We start from the raw sequence: 21,956 nt of genomic DNA, 5'->3' as shown, positions 1-21,956 counted from the left end.
AGCTATAATTTACAAGATGCATGGTAAGGCAGCAAGATAGGGTAGTAGTCATAAAACCAATATAGCTATACTATTATTGGAGTTACATTCTTCCAAAGTTCGTTGAAAACATTGGCTTGTTCTAATATTTTAAGGGTTAGGGAAGAGTTATTTTTTACTCTAATATTTTGAGTCTTGAATTTCTTATTTTTGTAAGAAATTTAAGACTCAAAATATTAGAGTAAAAAATAACTAATTTATTATTATTGTCAATTGGGGATATGTATCTGTGTGAAATATATTTTATGGCCTTTTCTGATGTAAGACAAATCCTAGTTAATAACAATAAAATAATACATTTATGAAACAAATTTTAAAAAGTTAAGAATACTCAAAGCTATCTACATTAAAACTCAACAACCTACAATTAATAATATTGCTTATGAAACCAGTAATAATATTTTAAAATGCTTAACATAATGCAATTTTATATTTTGATGCTAATTCTGATATCACAGAATTTAAATTGCTAGGGTCTCTCCAGGAACAGTCTGAAAACATTCTCTCAACCTCTAACTAACTTCAAATTCCCTTTCCTACCTTTTGAAATTCTGTTTTTTCCTCTCTTTTGTTCATTTGCTTTTTATCCAAATGATGATTTAATGAAAAATAAAAATGTTTGTGATACACAATGTGAAGGACATACATCCAAACAGCATTAATGCGAGAGTGCCATCATCTACCACTATTATTCCTGATCCTCCATGATAATATTGTATCTGAGATGGGTATATTTACTGATGATACAACACTATAACATGCACGATGGAAGAATGGATGTATACAAATCTAAAACAATGGCAGAATCTTTAGAAAATGGCCTCCAGACCATAGTGAAATGGGGGCGTAAATGGATGGTAACACTTAATGCTAGTAGGACTAAGCCTCTCTCCTTTAACGATTACAAGAAGCCTTCCCAACCACCAATATCCATGACAAATAACATTCGACCAGAAAATTCTTCTGTCAAATTCTTCAGCTTCTTACAAATTGCCTGTGAATGTTACAGGCAATATGAACTGGAACAAATACATTGAGGACATTGCAAAGGCTCTTGCAAAGAATGTGGGTTCCCTTTATTGTGCTAGAGGACTACTCACACCTGAGAATATTCTATATCTCTTTAAAGCTACCATTCGCCCATGCATGGAGTATTGTTGCTACATCTGGACTGATACATCTACTGCTAGTTTCTCCCTCTTGGATAGGGTCTAAAAAAGAGTTTTAATCTATTAGGTCCCACTTTGTCAACTATGCTCCAAACCCTGTCTCATCACCACAATATTGCATCCCTATGATGCTTATTTTACGAGTATTTTTATTTCATGAACTCATTGCACTTGTGTCCCCTCGACATACACATCCCCAACAAACCCTCTTTGCAACAAAATCACACCCCTTCACTGTTGAAGTCTCTAATTGCCAGAATGCTATCTACTCTAATAGTCTCTTCACACAAACAACCAGACTTTGGAATTCCCTTTCTGCTGTCTGCTTCCTTGACTGTACTGATTATGCAAAAAGTTTAGATGCAATGTAAACCAGCATCTTGTTCATCTTCCTAAGCATGGTCGCAAATAGTGGCCCTTTACATACAAGTGTTTGGAGCGAATGTGAATAATAAAAAAAGCAAAAAAAAAAAAAACATGGAACTTATATTAATTTTTAAAAATTTTAACACAAAATGTAAGAAAAATTGAAAAAATAAAAAAGATATAATTAAGCAAAAGCTTTCTGTCACTTGTAACAATGTTGGCTATAATATATATATATAATATATATATATATATATATATATATATATATATAATATATATATAATATATATATATAATATATATAAGTTCTCCTACAGAATTTGAATTGAACTAAACTTTTGGCAAATAAATCTTGGATTTTGAGTACAGTGCATTTTGTCAATAAGAGTTACATTATTTATTAGATAAATATTTTGGATCAAATTGTGTATAAGTATTTTCACTAATATTATGGGAATGTAATGATAAGATGAAGAATTTGAATGTTCATTTTGCATATCTCTGTTAAGAAAGATATTTTTTGTAATGTATTTTATTGCAATGGAAGGCATTTTTTTTAATCGAAGAATATGAGACACCATGTTTGTCTATTACTTGATTTGTATTTCATGATGGAAATTTAATAAGAAAATGAAACAATGACAGTAAACTGAAAAATCTAATTAATAGAGAATAATTCCTAGTCTTTGATAGAAAAATGGTAGATTTTTCTTAGTGAGTGAAAGCTACACCAACTTCCTTTAAGTATGACTATTTTGTGAGTCAGAGAAGTTGGAATCAATATTCTGAATGAAATTAACTGTTGATTTCAGAAACATGCATCAATTATTGACAAGAAGTATAACCATACTTGAATTATGTGTAACATCTCTGTTTATAGTTGTATGGTAACTGTGCCACCACCAGCACCAGACACCAGCACTCACACACTAGCACCTCCACTCCAGTTCTGAGGAACCAGGGGAGAAGAGAAGCCAATCAGCATCTCCTTCTTGCCAGGTGAAAAGAAACAACAAAACCCTCCCCTTAAATTGGGAGAGGGGGCGAGACATATGCAAAATAGTCCCTGTTTGTCTGTTGCCATGGACCAGTCACTCTGGTAGAAAAGGAACCTCAAACTTTTGTAGGACCACAGTCAGATAGAGAGAAAAGACATCAAAATCCTCACCAACTTCCTGGATGCCACCCACATAAAATCCTTCATCAGATCGCTGGCCAGCCGCAAAACCCCGGTCTGGCAGATGTTGGAGGCCACTAGTGGAGCATAATCCTGAGAACTGTCTTAATTAAGAACCCTTTCTTCAAAGAACTTTTTCCAGAGTGAAAAGGAAGGGTTACCATTCCGGTGCATCCATCACCAGACCCTAAAATCATTTTTACCCCTGCATGTTGGCGGCATTAGATGCAGCAGCCAGTACTGGCAACAGTTAGTATGGCACATACTGTCGGCGTCCTCTTCCCGGAGGACTTTGATACTGATTGCAACACTGCCTGGGTGAGTAACTCCTCATGTATCTTTACTTGGCAAGTTTGGATTCAAGGGGCTTGAGGTCTTCAAATCAGGCTGCTTATGTCTGAAGGCACCTCTTGTCTCTGGGAGTAGATGTGGCTGCTTATAGGAGACGCGCTTCATTTCATCTGTGGATTGTCAGGTGATGACTAGAGACTTATGATGTCTTTTCAGCATATGGGAATCCGCGGGGAAAGGGCATCTCCTTAATAGTGAAATGCACCCAGTCCGCAAAGGTAGACATTGTCCATATGGTACATGGTAAGCAGGCTAGTCATGACTGATATTGCCGTCAAACAGTGCGTGTTTAGGGTTGTTGCGGTTCATGCACCTAGCACCTTCCGCTATTGTTGCGTGTGTGAAGTTCTAGTGGGGGATTGGAATGCCATCATTTATCCCAGGATAGACAATGTAGGAGGGGAAGTTAAAGCATTGGAGAGGTGCAAAACCAGCCTGGCTGATCTGATGGCTAGATTCAATCTGATCGACAGGTTCTGTGTTGAGCACCCAAGGAGGGAGATGTGAAGTCAACAGAAAACACTCAAAATCTTTCACTATATCCAATCAGTGCGTCAAGACTGTCCACTGTCGCCCCTGCTTTACGTCCTTGCGTTGGAGCCACTATTTTGCAAGGTAAGGCATGACGAAGCTTGTCCAATTCTGTGCAGGACTGCTTTGCCTGGCGGCTTGAGAGCCAGGGTCTATGCATGCATTTGCCGATGATGTCACCGTGTTTGTGTTATGCTTCCGAGACATCAAGGTGGTGACAGAGGTGCTCATGAAGTACAAAAAGATCACAGATGGCAAAATCAACTGCAGCAAGTGCGTCAGTTTGTGGTTGGGAGCTTGGAGATGCGCCACTACCATCCTGATTCACTTCAACTGGACAGATGGCCTGGTTCGGACCGGGGCTCCAACTCAAAAAGAATTGGTCGGAGGTATGGTCAAGGTTTAAGCCGCAGTTGATTTGTGGGTTTAAAGGTAAAGTGGAGGCATGTACCTTTCCTCTCATCCTCAACTGACTGACCATACTTCCTCTGCCTGCAAATTACATGGAAACCTTCTAGCATCTTCTGTCCTTGCTTCTTTGTGACACTGAGTTCACGGCCATGTGAGGGAGGCTTGGGACTGCATGACTTGAGGTGTCATCGAGACACCGAGAGGCTGGCTTTCCCCGAGTCAAACCATAACAGGGAAGTCTGCATGGAATTTCGCAGTCGATGGTGCCTTTTCCAACCTCATCCTTGACTACTCAGTTAAGGCTCGTTGTAGGCCGCGGGGCGACCTGCATTCATCAGAGTGCAGAGCCATGCTAAGGAAGCTCCTAAGGTCCAGCAACCTTTCATGGCTTTTAAGAAAAGAACTGTATAAGGAATTAGTGGGGGGGGGGGCTGCTGATGACCCGCCTGTCGAGCGTTTGGGGTTGTTGAAAGAGGAGATCCATTCCCAGTGGAGCTGGGTGCCAGATTGAGTCATCTCAACAACTCTGAGTTTTCCTTGACCTAGCGATTGGCCTGTAATGTGTTGCTCCTCAATACTATACAACACAGTGCCAGACTAGTGGAGTTGCTCAGGTGTCCCCGTTGCGAGACCCAAGTAAAGGAAACACCAGAACACACGTTTTTTTAATGTAACAAACTCCAGCGGTACTGGACAATGAAGTGACAGGTTGTATCGATCCCAAGCATTTTCATTGCATCCTACGTCATCCACAATGCCAGACTGCCATTGGACAGGGAGAGACGAATGGCATTTCTCAAGATTCTAGCTGTAGCGAGAATGGTGGTGTGGACATCACGACTGAATAAGAACCATGGAGTTTAATCTTTTGTGTATCAGGACCTAATTGCATTCTTCAAGGTCAAGATCAGATGTGATAGGAAAAGATTATATCCTGTAGCCTGTGACAGAAGATGGATCAGAGTAGTGAGCTTCTGTGCACAAAGAGGTGCCAACTTGGAGTATATGTTCCCTGCCTTAGCATGGCACGCATGCTTCCAAATCCTATCGGACCCCAGAACCCTTGAGGTAAGCCTTTTGTCTAATTTAGGTTCTTAGCTAGTCCAGTGAATACCTCTCCTCTCCCAATAGGAAACCTTCAAGATGCCCACACCCTAGCTTTTCTTTTGGTCCCTGGCCACACCCACTAATTGATCCCATCTTAAAGTAACATCATATACTCCCCCCTCCCCCAACCTATTTTTTATTTTTTTCTTTCCGTTTAGAATTCAGCCTCATTTAAAGATCATCCTGCTTGTTTTCAAGCCACATCAAGCCTGAAAATAATGGGTGGTCTACAATCTAGAAAGAGTTGGGAGTACCTTACTAACACTTTTTGTTTATTTTTTGGACGTTTTGCCCCCCACCCTATGCCAATGAAATTTTCTACATACGTAATAAAAACGGTTTTAAAAGATTTTATGATGTTCACAAAATAAGATATATAAATCAAAAAATGAAAAGGATAAAAAAATTAAAGTCATTTGAAAAATGTACTTAAAGAATTCATGATTTACTAGCGGGACCTGTGGAAATTCCACAGGGGACTCTTTCATATGTAATATATTGATGTTGGCATTCTGTAGATGTTCAGTGTAAACAGAGATGCTCTGATATTATTGTAGCTATTTTGTTAAAACTGCAAAAGTATAAAGTCAAAGCTAGCAGGGATGCCCAGCATAGCCAGGTCATAAAATATGCTTAAATATATTTTAATTCTAGCAGATTTCGTATATATTATTATAGAGTTAATATTCTATCAGATTTTATATATTATAAAGTTGCGATTTCAAAAATAAAAAATATATTTATATGACTTGGGTTCATCAGCTTGAATCAAAACGGAATCCCAAACTTATGAATATATATATAACTTTATTTCCTTCAGCTATAATTGAAACCAAAACTAAAACTTATGAAGAATTCTTGATAAAATTATCTCTAAAAAATAGATTATTGGAGTGCGATTAGCTATAATCGAAACTGAAACCAAAACTTATGAGGAATTCTTGGTAAAATTATTTATAAAAAAAATAGACGATTTAAGTGCCATCAATTAGAATCGAAACTGAAACCAAAATTATGAAGAATTCTTAGTAAAATTATTTATAAAAAATTAAATGACTCAAGTGCCATCAGCTATAATTGAAACTGAAACCAAAACTAATGAAGAATTCTTGGTAAAATTATTTATTACAAGAAATGGAAGTACATAACAATTAAACAAACCAGATGTAAGTGTGACACAGAAAATAACACATATGCTGTCATGTTAGATTAGAAAAATATTAATGATAATCACAGATCAATTTGAAAAAAAAAACAATCTTGTTACTTACACTGATGCAACTTGATGAGTTTTTCCACATATTTGGTCTGTTCTTCTCTTATCTGGCGACCAATTTGACCATCTTCTGACTTTATTCCACTACCAGACTGAACAGATGCCAACATTCTCAATTTTACATTTTCTATAACATTCATCAATTGGCCTGTAAATACAACATGACTTAAATGGAAGTGACTGAAAGTGAAAGAAATCTTTAAGAATAGAGATACAATCTACTTGTACTATAATGTTAATATAATGCTACTATAATGTTAATATAATGTTATTATAATGTTACTATAATGTTACCATTTTATATTCCATGTTTTACAAATAAATTATTTCAATTATTTCTATTAAAAAATAAAAGTGATTTAAAGATTAAAATCATCTGAATATTTTAATTATAATTAAAATATTCAATTTGGTGTAAATTTCTAAAGAATTTAACAAGGACAGAACGATTCACTCAGGACAAATCAAAGCAACGATAATATTTAATTTAACTTTTGATTTATCAACACATACTTTTTAGCAGAAAATATTTTATATTCAAGCGTCAAATAAATATAAAACAATTTTTTTTTTTTTAAAGATGAACAACATTGTAAATGAATAGAAATAATTTTTTTTTTTAAAGATTAGCAACATTGTAAATGAATAGAAATAATTTTTTTTAAAGATGAACAACATTGTAAATGAATAGAAATAATTTTTTTTAAAGATGAACAACATTGTAAATGAATAGAAATAATTTTTTTAAAGATGAACAACATTGTAAATGAATAGAAATAATTTTTTTTTTTTAAAGATGAACAACATTGTAAATGAATAGAAATAATTTTTTTTTTTAAAGATGAACAACATTGTAAATGAATAGAAATAACTTTTTTTTTTTTAAAGATGAACAACATTGTAAATGAATAGAAATAATTTTTTTTTTTAAAGATGAACAACATTGTAAATGAATAGAAATAATTTTTTTTTTTTAAAGATGAACAACATTGTAAATGAATAGAAATAATTTTTTTTAAAGATGAACAACATTGTAAATGAATAGAAATAATTTTTTTTAAAGATGAACAACATTGTAAATGAATAGAAATAATTTTTTTTAAAGATGAACAACATTGTAAATGAATAGAAATAATTTTTTTTAAAGATGAACAACATTGTAAATGAATAGAAATTGTTGAACTTATGGTTCTGAATTTTCAGATGAGGATTGATTATTCATATTATTTGGATTCTTCGGGCTACTCTTATCATCTTGATTGGTATTTGCACAATGGTTCAGTCGATGTAACCTTCGACCTTCTTCAGGTGTATCTTGTCAAATTAAGGAATATGCATAGAATTTCGAACAGAACACTATTTAATCCACAGGGGTAGCGTGCTCTTGTTCAATTAGCCATGACTGGGTAGAAGACCTAAGTAATTTTCAATTGTATTTTTGGGTCACCAGCACTGAGGATTGAACCTTCAATCCCCAGCAATGTAACTTTTGTATAACTGAATTTCACCAAGTAGTTTGTCCACTGCACTACGGATCTGTGCACAAGAAATAGCTGGAGAGTGTCGGCATCAACCAAAATTTTGTACAAATAACGCTCAAGATGCGAACAATAGTTTGAAGAATTCAAAATAATACAAATTTATTATACTTCTCATTCACATGTGTTCATGCAAAAAAGAATTATCAAATAATAACTTTTTTAAAATAGTTCATGAAATATTTATTCATTGTTGTAATAAAAATTATTTCGACGACTCACGATGCTCTTGTTCTAGTCCATACAATTTCACTTTGTTAGCTTCATGTTGGGCCTTTTTCTTCAAACGACAAGCTCTAAAAAAAATCAAACAAAGAAAGATACACTTGTACAGCTTTAAGCATCATACTCATATGAAACAAATGTAAAACTTAAAATGAGAATGAAACAAATTCTTATCAAATAAAATTGATACAATACACAGTTTTAAGAAACACTAGAAACAAATTAGATTTACATAATGCTTAAAATAAATTGTGGATAAGACTTAATAAATGAATATTGTTCTGTTCAAGGTTGCTGTGATTAAGTTTTGTTAAGTCTATTATTGAATAATTTTTGTTGACAAAAATATTACTATTTAATTCCTAGTAGTCTTTAACAAGGAATATAAGTTTGTAAGAAGTTATGATGTCACATTAAATGAAAGACTGATGATGATGAGCGTGCTTATTAAAAATGGTAATATTAGCCAAATTAAATACAATATAAACAAATAAAAACAATACCTCAAAAATTCTTCAGAGGAAAAGTTTATGTGAAAAGTTCATTCTTAGTAATTATTAAGTTGTCAGATGATACAGCATAATTATATTAAAAGAATTATATAAGTTACAAGCTTTTATTGAGATTGTCGGACTGACTTCCTCATCTTGGTTGTTATAGTCACAACGTTTTGGACGTTTTGCCATCCAGCCTTCGTCAGGTGTTTTGTATCGAACTGGGGAACCGTTTGTTAGGAGTCTCGAACCAAGCCCTTTATTATTATTACGAGGGTACCGTGTTCGGACTCCAGCTAGGCTCTGGGACATAGTTGCTGATTCTCTGTTTTGAATGTTAATTTTCACTGCTTTCGTTCAGGATTGAACTCAGCACCTTTGAGTAACTACAAACTTTGATACAACGTCTACGACCACTCGGCCATATGTCACTAGGACAATTCTTAGTTGGTTTTTGTTAATGTTAAACCTATGTTGTTATTCAAGGTTTTCTCTCTCTATCAGAGGTGTCCAAATTGTATTCAGTTCTACGCTTGGTTTGCTCAGTAGGTTGCTATGTCCGAGCATGTGAGCTGTTTCTTTAAGTTTTCTTACTTTCCAGTGGGTCTCTGTTGATTATTTTTACTTCATCCCAAAGGGGGCGATGGTCACCCCTCTCCATCCACACATGGTTGGCTATACCCGATTTTTCTGTCTCGCCTTTAGTTACTGCTTTTCAGTGTTCTTCCACCCTTACTTCAAGGGGGCAGCATGTTTCACTATTGTAAACCTTTCTGCAACTGCATGGGATGGAGTATATGCAGTTTTTGGTCATGTTCTCCTCCATGCGGGGCTTCACTCATACCAGATGTCGTCTGAGTGTTGACTCGCTCTTGAATACCGCCCTGGTGTTGTAGGGGGCACATATTCTCTGAATCTTTTCGGAGATGCCTCGTATGTATGGTAGGCAGACCGTTGGTGGTTTTTGGGTTTCATTCTCTTCTCTTATACTATTAACACGCCTGGTGGATAGTATGCTATCGCGATAGTTGTTACAACGGAGGGTATTCTTCAACCTGACCATTTCTTGGTGGTATGTAATGGTGTCGCTACTTATTGTCTCTGCTCGATGTTGTAGGCAGCGTGTGATTCCATGTTTGATACTGTACGGGCGACGGGAGTTGAAGTTAAGGTATTGTCTGGTGAAGGTAGGCTTGCGATACACGGATGTTTTAAACCCATGCTCTGTGCGTGATATGAGTATATCAAGGAAGGCCAGTTGGTTATATTTTTCTTTCTCCATTGTGAAATGGTCTTATTAAGTTCACATGGTCTAGGAGAGCCTGGATGTCTTCCTGATTGGGCCAGAGTATGAAGGTGTCATCAACGTATCTTAGCCATATGGTTGGCTTTAAGGGAGCTGAACCTAAGGCCATGTCTTCGAAGTATTCCATGTATATGTTCACCATCACTGATGATAATGGCGAGCCCATAGCTAGCCCCTCCTCTTGTTGATATAGGTCAGTACCCATTCTGAAGTAGGTTGTTTCTATGCAGAATGTCAGCATTTCCATTAAGTTTGGCAATGGTACACATGTGCGCTCTTCTATGGAGAGGTCCGCAGCTAGTTTGTCTTGAATTACTGCTAGTGCCTCACTAGTTGGGACTTTAGTGAACAGGCTAACCACATCTAGGCTTACCATTTGGTTTGTACTGATGGGTGCTCCCTTGATCAGTTCCGTGAAGTGGGCAGAATTCTTTACATGTGTTGCTGACTTGCCTGCTAATGGATTTATTATATCCACAAGGTACCTGCTCAGTGGGTGGCATGCTGAGCCTCGGCAGCAGCTCACTATGGGTCTGAGTGGAATATCGTCTTTGTATATCTTGGGGAGACCGTACATATGTGGTAGCTTACCGTAATGCTGGACCAGCTGTCTATATCTCATCGGAGCGATGTGTTCCTTGTTTTTGGTAAGGATTTGTAACAGTTTTCTTTCGGTTTTCAAAGTTGGGTCCTTCTTTATTTTACTGTAGCTACCGTCTGCGATTAGGCCTGCCATTTTTCAGAGTACTCCGACATGTCCATCACCACAGTAGCATTGCCTTTGTCTGCTGGCAGAGTTATTATACTGCTGTCACTCTGTAGGGTTCTTATAACCAGCCTATCTTCCCGAGAGATGTTTGATTTAGGAGGTTTGGCTTTCTCGAGTACTTGTCTCACTTTCCATCTTATTTCATCACCTTGGGTTGATGGGATTCTCAAGGCTATATCTTCCATGTGTGTTATGATATCTAAGAATGGAACGCGTTTGGTTGTTGTTGCGAAGTTGAGACCTTTATTTAGTACTGCTTCCTCTGAGTGACTCAGTTGGCAGCTGCTGAGGTTGATGACCGCTTTCACAGGTGAGCGGTGTTTTGATGTTACATTCCTCTGGTCTTTGAGCATTGTGAGTTTCTTGATTTGGCGTTCTTTGACCTTCTCATATTCTTGTCTGTACAATTTATCCAGAACTGGTTGGATTCTCACCCTGTCTTCCTCTTGAGTCACTTTGACAAGGAACGATGTTAAGGTGTCGGAGATTTCGTTCCTTAGTTTTTGTTTATTCCAGCGGGTGTGTTGGATCCTTTCTCGAACGAGGGCATGCCCTGCCCTTTCCGCGACTCTACATGCCTTCCTGGAATCCACTGTTGTTTGTAATGTCAACCCTGCTGGTATGAGTTTTAAGTCTCTACATCTGTACAGGAAGGTTAGATGGTTAGCGAGTCTTGCTAGTTTCACATGACGCTTTTCCAGGCATCGCCATTCAATCCTAATGTCAGGTCCGTACCATATCACGGAACTGATCAAGGGAACTGATCAAGGGAGCACCCATCAGTACAAGCCAAGTGGTAAGCCTAGATATGGTTAGCCTGTTCACTAAAGTCCCAACTAGTGAGGCACTAGCAGTAATTCAAGACAAACTAGCTGCGGACCTCTCCATAGAAGAGCGCACATGTGTACCATTGCCAAACTGCATAGAAACAACCTACTTCAGAATGGGTACTGACCTATATCGACAAGAGGAGGGACTAGCTATGGGCTCGCTATCATCACCACGGACATATACATGGAATACTTCGAAGACATGGCCTTAGGTTCAGCTCCCTTAAAGCCAACCATGTGGCTAAGATACGTTGATGACACCTTCATACTCTGGCCCAATCGGGAAGAGATCCAGGCTCTCCTAGACCATGTGAACTCAATAAGACTATTGATACAGTTCACAATGGAGAAAGAAAAAGATAACCAACTAGCCTTCCTTGATATACTCATATCACGCACAGAGCATGGGTTTAAGATATCCGTATATCGCAAGCCTATCTTCACCAGACAATACCTTAACTTCAACTCCCATCACCCATACAGTATCAAACATGGAATCGCACGCTGCCTACAACATCGAGCAGAGACAATAAGTAGCGACACCATTACATACCATCAAGAAATGGTCAGGTTGAAGAATACCCTCCGTTGTAACAACTATCCCGATAGCATACTATCCACCAGACGTGTTAATAGTATAAGAGAAGAGAATGAAACCCAAAAACCTCCAATGGTCTGCCTACCATACATACGAGGCATCTCCGAAAAGATTCAGAGAATATGTGCCCCCTACAACACCAGGGCGGTATTCAAGAGCGAGTCAACACTCAGACGACACCTTGAATACCGCCCTGGTGTTCACCATGTGAAGCCCCACATGGAGGAGAACGTGACCAAAAACTGCATATACTCCATCCCATGCAGTTGCAGAAAGGTTTACAATAGTGAAACATGCTGCCCCCTTAAAGTGAGGATGGAAGAACACTGAAAAGCAGTAACTAAAGGCGAGACGGAAAAATCGGGTATAGCCAACCATGTGTGGATGGAGAGAGGTGACCATCGCCCCCTATGGGATGAAGTAAAAATAATCAACAGAGACCCACTGGAAAGTAAGAAAACTTAAAGAAACAGCTCACATGCTCGGACATAGCAACCTACTGAGCAAACCAAGCGTAGAGCTGAATACAATTTGGACACCTCTAATAGAGAGAGAAAACCTTGAATAACAACATAGGTTTAACATTAACAAAAACCAACTAAGAATTGTCCTAGTGACATATGGCCGAGTGGTCGTAGACGTTGTATCAAAGTTTACAGTTACCCAAAGTTGCTGAGTTCAATCCTGAACGAAAGCAGTGAAAATTAACATTCAAAACAGAGAATCAGCAACTATGTCCCAGAGCCTAGCTGGAGTCCGAACACGGTACTCCCGTAATAATAATAAAGGGCTTGGTTCGAGACTCCTAACAAACGGTTCCCCAGTTCGATACAAAACACCTGATGAAGGCCAGAGGGCAAAACGTCCGAAACGTTGTGACTAACAACCAAGATGAGGAAGTCAGTCTGACAATCTCAATAAATGAAAACACCTCATCTCAAAAATACAGACAATTACTAAAGTTACAAGCTGTCTTTATTTTTCCACATAGTCACCACCATTCTCAATGCACTTCTGCCAGAAATTCAAGGATGCATCTCTGATTCTGATGCACGTTCATGACAAAGGTTGCTTTCTTAGAGTCTCACACTGTCAATATTTGCAGCAAAGAGTTGAAACTTGAATGCAAAAGTTCAGTCATCATATCACTGCAATTTGGAATCTCCATTCAGGCGAAATAAAAAATAATAGGAACACCCCTTGTATAATAAGATTTACATCCTATGATTTTTAGTGGGGTGTTCAGGAAGTAGTTAGTACCTTTCATAGGGGGACTCACCATGTTATTTTTTAGGACAGCTCATCTGCTACTGGACCTCACCTGGCACTTAGCTCTCACCTGTGGCTCCTCGTAGCTGTCACATGCAATAACAGCCACATTCTGGGTATTGAGTTTGGCAAGCTTGCTAAACAAGAGATATGTCTCAAACCCTTGATGAATTAGAATTGGGCTGAGTCAACCTTACTACATGCAAAGTCTGACTCTCGATTAAACAAGCGGAAGTTCACCTGAAGATCCAACGGTTGTGAAGGTGGTGGCAGGAAGTGTCGTTGGAGCACCCAGAGCAATATATGGTGCCTAAAGAAGATCTGGCCATCCACTGTAGCCTGACAGTCTCCCATCATAATGGTTCTCCATGGCATTGAATCAAGATTTCCCAGGCTGAGAGAGCGGGATTGCCTCTTTGCACTGTTTTTTTCACTATAAAACTTCATGCATTGTGTCATTCTTATGGTAGAAGTTCAATGAACTTACTCCATCCATTCTTGCAATCACATTAGCACCAACTCCTCTTTCTACTCAAATAATATCACCAAAGCAACAAAACAACTTCAATAGTTTTGCCATTCAAATATATTTTCTCCATATCTGAGTTCTCATCCATATCCATTGTCTTACATTTCTTGTACATAAACTAGTTATTCTCTTTCAACCTACCTGTAATTTCATTGTAGTTCTTGTGTAGCCAATGATTACAAGTACTACACCAAATTGAATTGCTCTCAACTCACTTTCCAAAAACTCTTTCCAAGACTATTCAACACTACAATCATTGATCAGTAAATTGGTCTTTATTTTCCATACTATTTTTCCAACTTAAGATGTAAATCTTCCCTTGTTCCACAGGCAAACCCTAAACCATTATAGTATAAAGCATTTCTTCCAGACTACAAAACTCACTGGATTATTATTCATCGGACTACTGTTCTCATCTTGAGTGATTTTCACAACGTTTTGGTCAATGTAACCTCCAACCTTTTTCAGATATATATCTTGTCAAACTTGGGAATTTGGATGAAATTTCAAGCGAAACCCTTTATTTACTTCACAGCGGCAGCGTGCTATTGTTCCATCAGCCATGACTGGATAGAGGTCCTAAATAATTTGCAAATGTATTTTTTCGGTCACCCACACTGAGGATTGAACTTTCAGAAATGTCATTGGATAATGCTTCTGAGACACAAATGAAAAGCAAGAAAAGACTCAGTATAGATCCCTGATGTACTCCTACTTCAACCTTTTCTCTTTTCCTTCTCCAAATTTCTCAACTATTGCATTCAAACATTGTGAATTCTCAAAGTCAGTTCAGAACAAAAAGCAATAATATGCCTCCAAACTGACACAAAATTTATGCCTCTCTACATCTGTGGTACATTTCCTGGAAGATGCTAAATTTATCCCCACCAAACCCTTGTTGCAAGTAATGAAGTATGATTTAACTTATTTTGACATTTTTTAAAAGCTCTCCACCTGGCAATATGTCTCTTCTAATGTAACCCCATGTAAAATTAGTAGTAAAATTATGAATATTAATTCAACATGTAAGTCACATATTTACATTCTTAAACATAAAGATATGCATGTCAATATTGGGGTTATGGATGCACATTCATAATATGATATATATATCTAGTCTATAATCTTAAGTATAAAGAAAATAATGTTACATGTATTAAGCTTTATAAAACATAAAACATTAGTAAACACACATTGAAAGAGATAAACATTAAGTCATGATTAAGATGTATACAGCATTTATTTTTATCAAGCCACTATCTAATAATATCCTTTTTGAGATTTATTATTGCTGATCCAACAGAAAAATTTTATCTGTGAAAAGTGATGAACCGGCATATCAACTTTATTATTTTCATAAATGTAATTTTTCCATATTTAATTAAAAAAAACAAAAAACAATAAGAAATGCCTTATGTAACAAGTGTCTACTGAAAAATATGATTGAAAACCCTGTATGAATAATAAATACCTTGAAGCTAACTTGTTTTTTTCTTTTCTTGTCCTATTTCTTAAATTGACTGGCAATTCACTTGTTGGTACAAACTCATTGATGTCATGGTTCAACTTCTTTAGTTGTAATCCAATCAGGTGAAGTTTTCTTGGGTTAGGGCAAATATCATTGCCATCTCCTCTTCGAGCCTTGCCACTGTGTCGCAAGCCTAGTTTGGATGTGGCACCAAGCTCAAACACAGGATCCTCAAATGTATTGAGAATATGGGGGTCTTGATCTTGAGAGAGTAATTGCATCTTTTGACCTTTTGGGCCTTTAGCTTGGACATTGTATTGCCAAAAATACTGCTTTCCCTTTTTCTTGGATGAGCTTGTTTGTGTCTCCTTTCCTAGAGAACCATGACTGTGAGCCGAGTCTGTTGAAATATAAATGTCAGTATTATTAGGTTGCGCAGGAATAAAAGTAAGCAAGATTGGATAATTATAAATTATTTGTACATGAGTTTCTGAAAAATGATTCATAATCAAAAATGATCTGAACAAGGAGAGTATTGTGAAGTAAAAGATTAACACTAGTTAGTTTCCTTTCTTAGCTATTATTAGTGAGAGTTTTATATGGCCTCTTTCTTATTATTATGCTAATTTGATGGATTAATTAGCCAGTATCACTATATCCCGCTGAAGCATATAGGTTTCATCCCACCAGTAGATATTGTATTTCTAATGATTGTTTTATTTCCGGGATCACTTTGCTCTCCTTCTTTTATTCCTGTATTTCTTTTTCTGGAAGATCTAGATCTTTCTCACTCTTAGCAATAACCAGAATTGTCTTTGTTAACGTCCTATTCTATTTATTCTACTTAAGGAAAGACTGATGATCTTCCCTGCATTGAAAGAAAGCCGCGAGGAGAGGAAGTGTTATACTATTTTTTTATCAGTACTTTTCTTCAAGAGAAATTTCTTGTGTTCATAGTTCAAATAAATATCCAGCTTTACCACATCACTGTCTGGACCTGATTTATTTCATTTTACCATCTGATTTATTTCATTTTACCATCTGATTTATTTCATTTTACAATCTGATTTATTTCATTTTACCATCTAATTTATTTCATTTTACCATCTAATTTATTTCATTTTACCATCTGATTTATTTCATTTTACCATCTGATTTATTCCATTTTACGATCTAATTTATTTCATTTTACGATCTGATTTATTTCATTTTACCATCTGATTTATTTCATTTTATGATCTAATTTATTTCATTTTACGATCTAATTTATTTCATTTTACGATCTGATTTATTTCATTTTACCATCTGATTTATTTCATTTTACGATCTAAGTTATTTCATTTTACGATCTGATTTATTTCATTTTACCATCTTATTTATTTCATTTTACGATCTGATTTATTTCATTTTACCATCTAATTTATTTCATTTTACCATCTGATTTATTTCATTTTACCATCTGATTTATTTCATTTTACCATCTGATTTATTTCATTTTACCATCTAATTTATTTCATTTTACCATCTGATTTATTTCATTTTAAAATCTGATTTATTTCATTTTACCATCTGATTTATTTCATTTTACGATCTGATTTATTTCATTTTACGATCTGATTTATTTCATTTTACGATCTGATTTATTTCATTTTACCATCTGATTTATTTCATTTTACCATCTGATTTATTTCATTTTACCATCTGATTTATTTCATTTTAGCATCTGATTTTTCATTTTAACATCTGATTTATTTCATTTTAGCATCTGATTTATTTCATTTTAAACTCTGATTTATTTCATTTTAAACTCTGATTTATTTCATTTTAACATCTGATTTATTTCATTTTAACATCTGATTTATTTCATTTTAACATCTGATTTATTTCATTTTAACATCTGATTTATCTCATTTTAACATCTGATTTATTTCATTTTACCATCTGATTTATTTCATTTTAACATCTGATTTATCTCATTTTAACATCTGATTTATTTCATTTTAACATCTGATTTATTTCATTTTAACATCTGATTTGTTTCATTTTAACATCTGATTTATCTCATTTTAAAATCTGATTTATTTCATTTTAAAATCTGATTTATTTCATTTTAACATCTGATTTATTTCATTTTAACATCTGATTTATTTCATTTTAACATCTGATTTATTTCATTTTACCATCTGATTTATTTCATTTTAACATCTGATTTATTTCATTTTACCATCTGATTTGTTTCATTTTAGCATCTGATTTGTTTCATTTTAACATCTGATTTATCTCATTTTAACATCTGATTTATTTCATTTTAACATCTGATTTATCTCATTTTAACATCTGATTTATTTCATTTTAAAATCTGATTTATCTCATTTTAACATCTGATTTATTTCATTTTAAAATCTGATTTATCTCCTTTAAACATATGATTTATTTCATTTTAAAATCTGATTTATTTCATTTTAACATATGGTTTATTTCATTTTAGCATCTGATTTATTTCATTTTAACATCTCATGAGTATGCCCTGTATTCAGTATTAATTCAGGTGATCGTTCATCCCCCTCTCAGTACAGGCCAATAATCTCCTGTGCGTCATGAGTAAGTTGCTGGAATCTGTGTTAAATAGAGAAGTAATCAACCATCTCAGCAAAAATAATCTTCTTAGTGACACACAATATGGTTTCCGTTCTGCTAGATCTACAACAGATGTGCTTACATTATATCTCATAGGATTAGCCAATCTCTCGACAGAGGCAACCTTTCTAGGGCAACAATTGCTCTTGACAGATCAAAGGCCTTTGATAGGGTATGGCATAAAGGTTTACTTCACAAGATCTCCAGCTATGGTATAGCTGGAAATGTCTTCTCAATTATTAAATCATTTCTCTCTGATAGGTTCATAAGAGTAGTAGTTGATGGGCAAAAATCAGAAGCTCACAGTATAAATGCTTGAGTCCCTCAGGGGTCCATCCTGGGCCCAACTCTTTTCCTGATCTACATCAATGATCTTCCAAATCACATCCTTACATTATTCATAGACATTTTTGCTGACGACACTACCATTTATGGTAGCACATCTAAGACAGTAAACGACCAAGTTCTCTCCGATTCTCTCTCCTCTGATCTTGATCACGTTGTACAATGGGGAAAGGAGTGGCTGGTTACTTTTAATGCATATAAAACCAAGCTTCTATCTTTAAATCATCAACGTTCTGATCCCCATCTGGCATCAATTAAAATGAATGGCTCTCGTCTTGGGTAGGCCTCAAGTTTTGACAGGCTTCTTGGGCTGGACTTTTACTCCCGATCTTAAATGGAATACGTACATCAAATCTGTTGCCAAGGCCGCTGGAAAAATAGTCGGATCCTTCTATCGATCCAGTAGATATCTCACTGCTGATGCAATTCTCTATCTATATAAGAGCCAGATATATCCAAGGATGGAATACTGTTGCCACATATGGGCAGGAGCTGCTAGAAAGGACTTGTCCTGCCTTGATAGGGTTCAAAATAGACTTTGTGGCCTGGTGGGAGATGTCCTTTTCTCTTCACTGCAACCTCTATCTCACAGAAGAGATGTTGCGAGTTTGTCTCCACTTTATCGTTATTTTCATGGAAAGTGTTCGACTGAGCTTCAATCTATGGTCCCCCCTCGCCAAACTTTCACAAGAAACACTAGACTAGCTGAAAACATTATCAATAATTTTCCCCACTCTTTATCTGTGCCTAAACCTAAACATAGATTCCATGATCAAAGCTTCTTTCTTAGAACTGCACGCCTGTGGAATTGTCTTCGTTTTCCTGCTTTCCAGCTGTCTATAATATGGTTGTCTTCAAGTCCAACGTGAACAAGTTTCTGATGAGCCGTTCAACTTAAGTTAAAAAATTTACCGAACTTCCATTACTATCGATTACTATATTGTCCTTTTGACTACTCTACACTCTTTAACCCTCATCCTTGAGTGGCCGATCGGCCTTGATATTGTGGTGACGCCTATGTAAAAAAAAAAACAAAAAAAACATGTGATTTATTTCATTTTGGCATCTGATTTATCTCATTTTAAAATTTGATTTATTTCATTTTACCATCTAATTTGTTTCATTTTAAAATCTGATTTATTTCATTTTAACATATGATTTATCTCATTTTAAAATTTGATTTATTTCATTTTAACATCTGATTTGTTTCATTTTAAAATCTGATTTATCTCATTTTAACATCTGATTTGTTTCATTTTAAAATCTGATTTATCTCATTTTAACAACTGATTTAAATGAATCATTTTAACATCTGATTTATTTCATTTTAACATCTGATTTATTTCATTTTAACATCTGATTTATTTCATTTTAACACCTGATTTATTTCATTTTAAAATCTGATTTATTTCATTTTAACATTTGATTTATCCCATTTTAACATCTGATGTGTTTCATTTTAAAATGTGATTTATCTCATTTTAAAATCTGATTTATTTCATTTTAACATCTGATGTATTTCATTTTAACATCTGATTTATTTAATTTTAAAATCTGATTTATTTCATTTTAAAATCTGATTTATTTCATTTTAAAATCTGATTTATTTCATTTTAACATCTGATTTATTTTATTTTAAAATCTGATTTATTTCATTTTAACATCTGATTTATTTCATTTTAAAATCTGATTTATTTCATTTTAACATCTGATTTATTTCATTTTAAAATCTGATTTATTTCATTTTAAAATCTGATTTATTTCATTTTAACATCTGATTTATTTCATTTTAAAATCTGATTTATTTCATTTTAAAATCTGATTTATTTCATTTTAACATCTGATTTATTTCATTTTAAAATCTGATTTATTTCATTTTAAAATCTGATTTATTTCATTTTAACATCTGATTTATTTCATTTTAAAATCTGATTTATTTCATTTTAAAATCTGATTTATTTCATTTTAACATCTGATTTATTTCATTTTAAAATCTGATTTATTTCATTTTAAAATCTGATTTATTTCATTTTAACATCTGATTTATTTCATTTTAACATTTGATTTATCCAATTTTAACATCTGATGTGTTTCATTTTAAAATCTGATTTATCTAATTTTAAAATCTGATTTAGTTAATTTTAAAATCTGATTTATCTCATTTTAACAACTGATTTAGATAAATCATTTTAACATCTGATTTATTTCATTTTAACATCTGATTTATTTCATTTTAACATCTGATTTATTTCATTTTAACATCTGATTTATTTCATTTTAACATCTGATTTATTTCATTTTAACATCTGATTTATCTCATTTTATCATCTGATTTATCTCATTTAAACATCTGAGTTATTTCATTTTAACATCTGATTTATCTCATTTTAACATCTGATTCATCTCATTTTAACATCTGATTTATTTCATTTTAACATCTGATTTATTTCATTTTAACATCTGATTTATCTCATTTTAACATCTGATTTATTTTATTTTAACATCTGATTTATTTTATTTTAACATCTGATTTATTTTAACATCTGTTTTATTTCATTTTAACATCTGATTTATCTAATTTTAACATCTGATTTATTTTATTTTAACATCTGATTTATTTCATTTTAACATCTGATTTATTTCATTTTAACATCTGATTTATTTCATTTTAACATCTGATTTATTTTATTTTAACATCTGATGTATTTCATTTTAACATCTGATTTATCTCATTTTAAAATCTGATTTATTTCATTTTAACATCTGATTTATCTCATTTTAACATCTGATTTATTTTATTTTAACATCTGACTTATCTCATTTTAACATCTGATTTATTTTATTTTAACATCTGATTTATTTCATTTTAACATCTGATTTATTCTATTTTAACATCTGATTTATTTTATTTTAACATCTGATTTATTTCATTTTAACATCTTATTTATCTCATTTTAACATCTGATTAATTTTATTTTCCTATCCGATTTATTTTATTTTCACATCTTATTTATTTCATTTTAACATCTGATTTATCTCATTTAACCATCTGATTTATCTCATTTTAACATCTGATTTATCTCATTTTAACATCTGATTTATTTTAACATCTGATTTATCTCATTTAAACATCTGATTTATTTTATTTTAACATCTGATTTATTTTATTTTAACATCTGATTTATCTCATTTTAAAATCTGATTTATTTCATTTTAACATCTGATTTATCTCATTTTAACATCTGATTTATTTTATTTTAACATCTGATTTATTTCATTTTAACATCTGATTTATTCTATTTTAACATCTGATTTATTTTATTTTAACATCTGATTTATTTCATTTTAACATCTTATTTATCTCATTTTAACATCTGATTTATTTTATTTTAACATCTGATTTATCTCATTTTAACATCTGATTTATTTGATTTTAACATCTGATTTATCTCATTTTAACATCTGATTTATTTAATTTTAACATCTGATTTATCCCATTTTAAAATCTGATTTATCCC

The 21,956-nt window shown here is 34.0% G+C and overlaps 1 protein-coding gene across 6 annotated transcripts in view; it reads right to left on the bottom strand.

Moving 5' to 3' along the window:
* Positions 1-21,956, bottom strand: part of LOC145283787 (uncharacterized) — a 548,751-nt gene that overhangs the window by 226,753 nt on the left and 300,042 nt on the right. For all 6 annotated transcript variants that reach the window (XM_080132858.1, XM_080132859.1, XM_080132856.1 and 3 more), the window contains 3 exons: positions 15,460-15,856; positions 8,191-8,264; positions 6,426-6,578 (listed from right to left, as the gene is read on the bottom strand). In XM_080132858.1, coding sequence (XP_079988984.1) covers positions 6,426-6,578; positions 8,191-8,264; positions 15,460-15,856 — 624 coding nt within the window. The remainder of the gene's footprint in view (positions 1-6,425; positions 6,579-8,190; positions 8,265-15,459; positions 15,857-21,956) is intronic.

This window comes from Euprymna scolopes, chromosome 8 (assembly GCF_053919585.1).
Source record: "Euprymna scolopes isolate OS-2025 chromosome 8, ASM5391958v1, whole genome shotgun sequence".
In the NCBI taxonomy this organism is placed as follows: domain Eukaryota; kingdom Metazoa; phylum Mollusca; class Cephalopoda; order Sepiida; family Sepiolidae; genus Euprymna; species Euprymna scolopes.
This window is presented reverse-complemented; position numbering and strand designations above follow the sequence as displayed.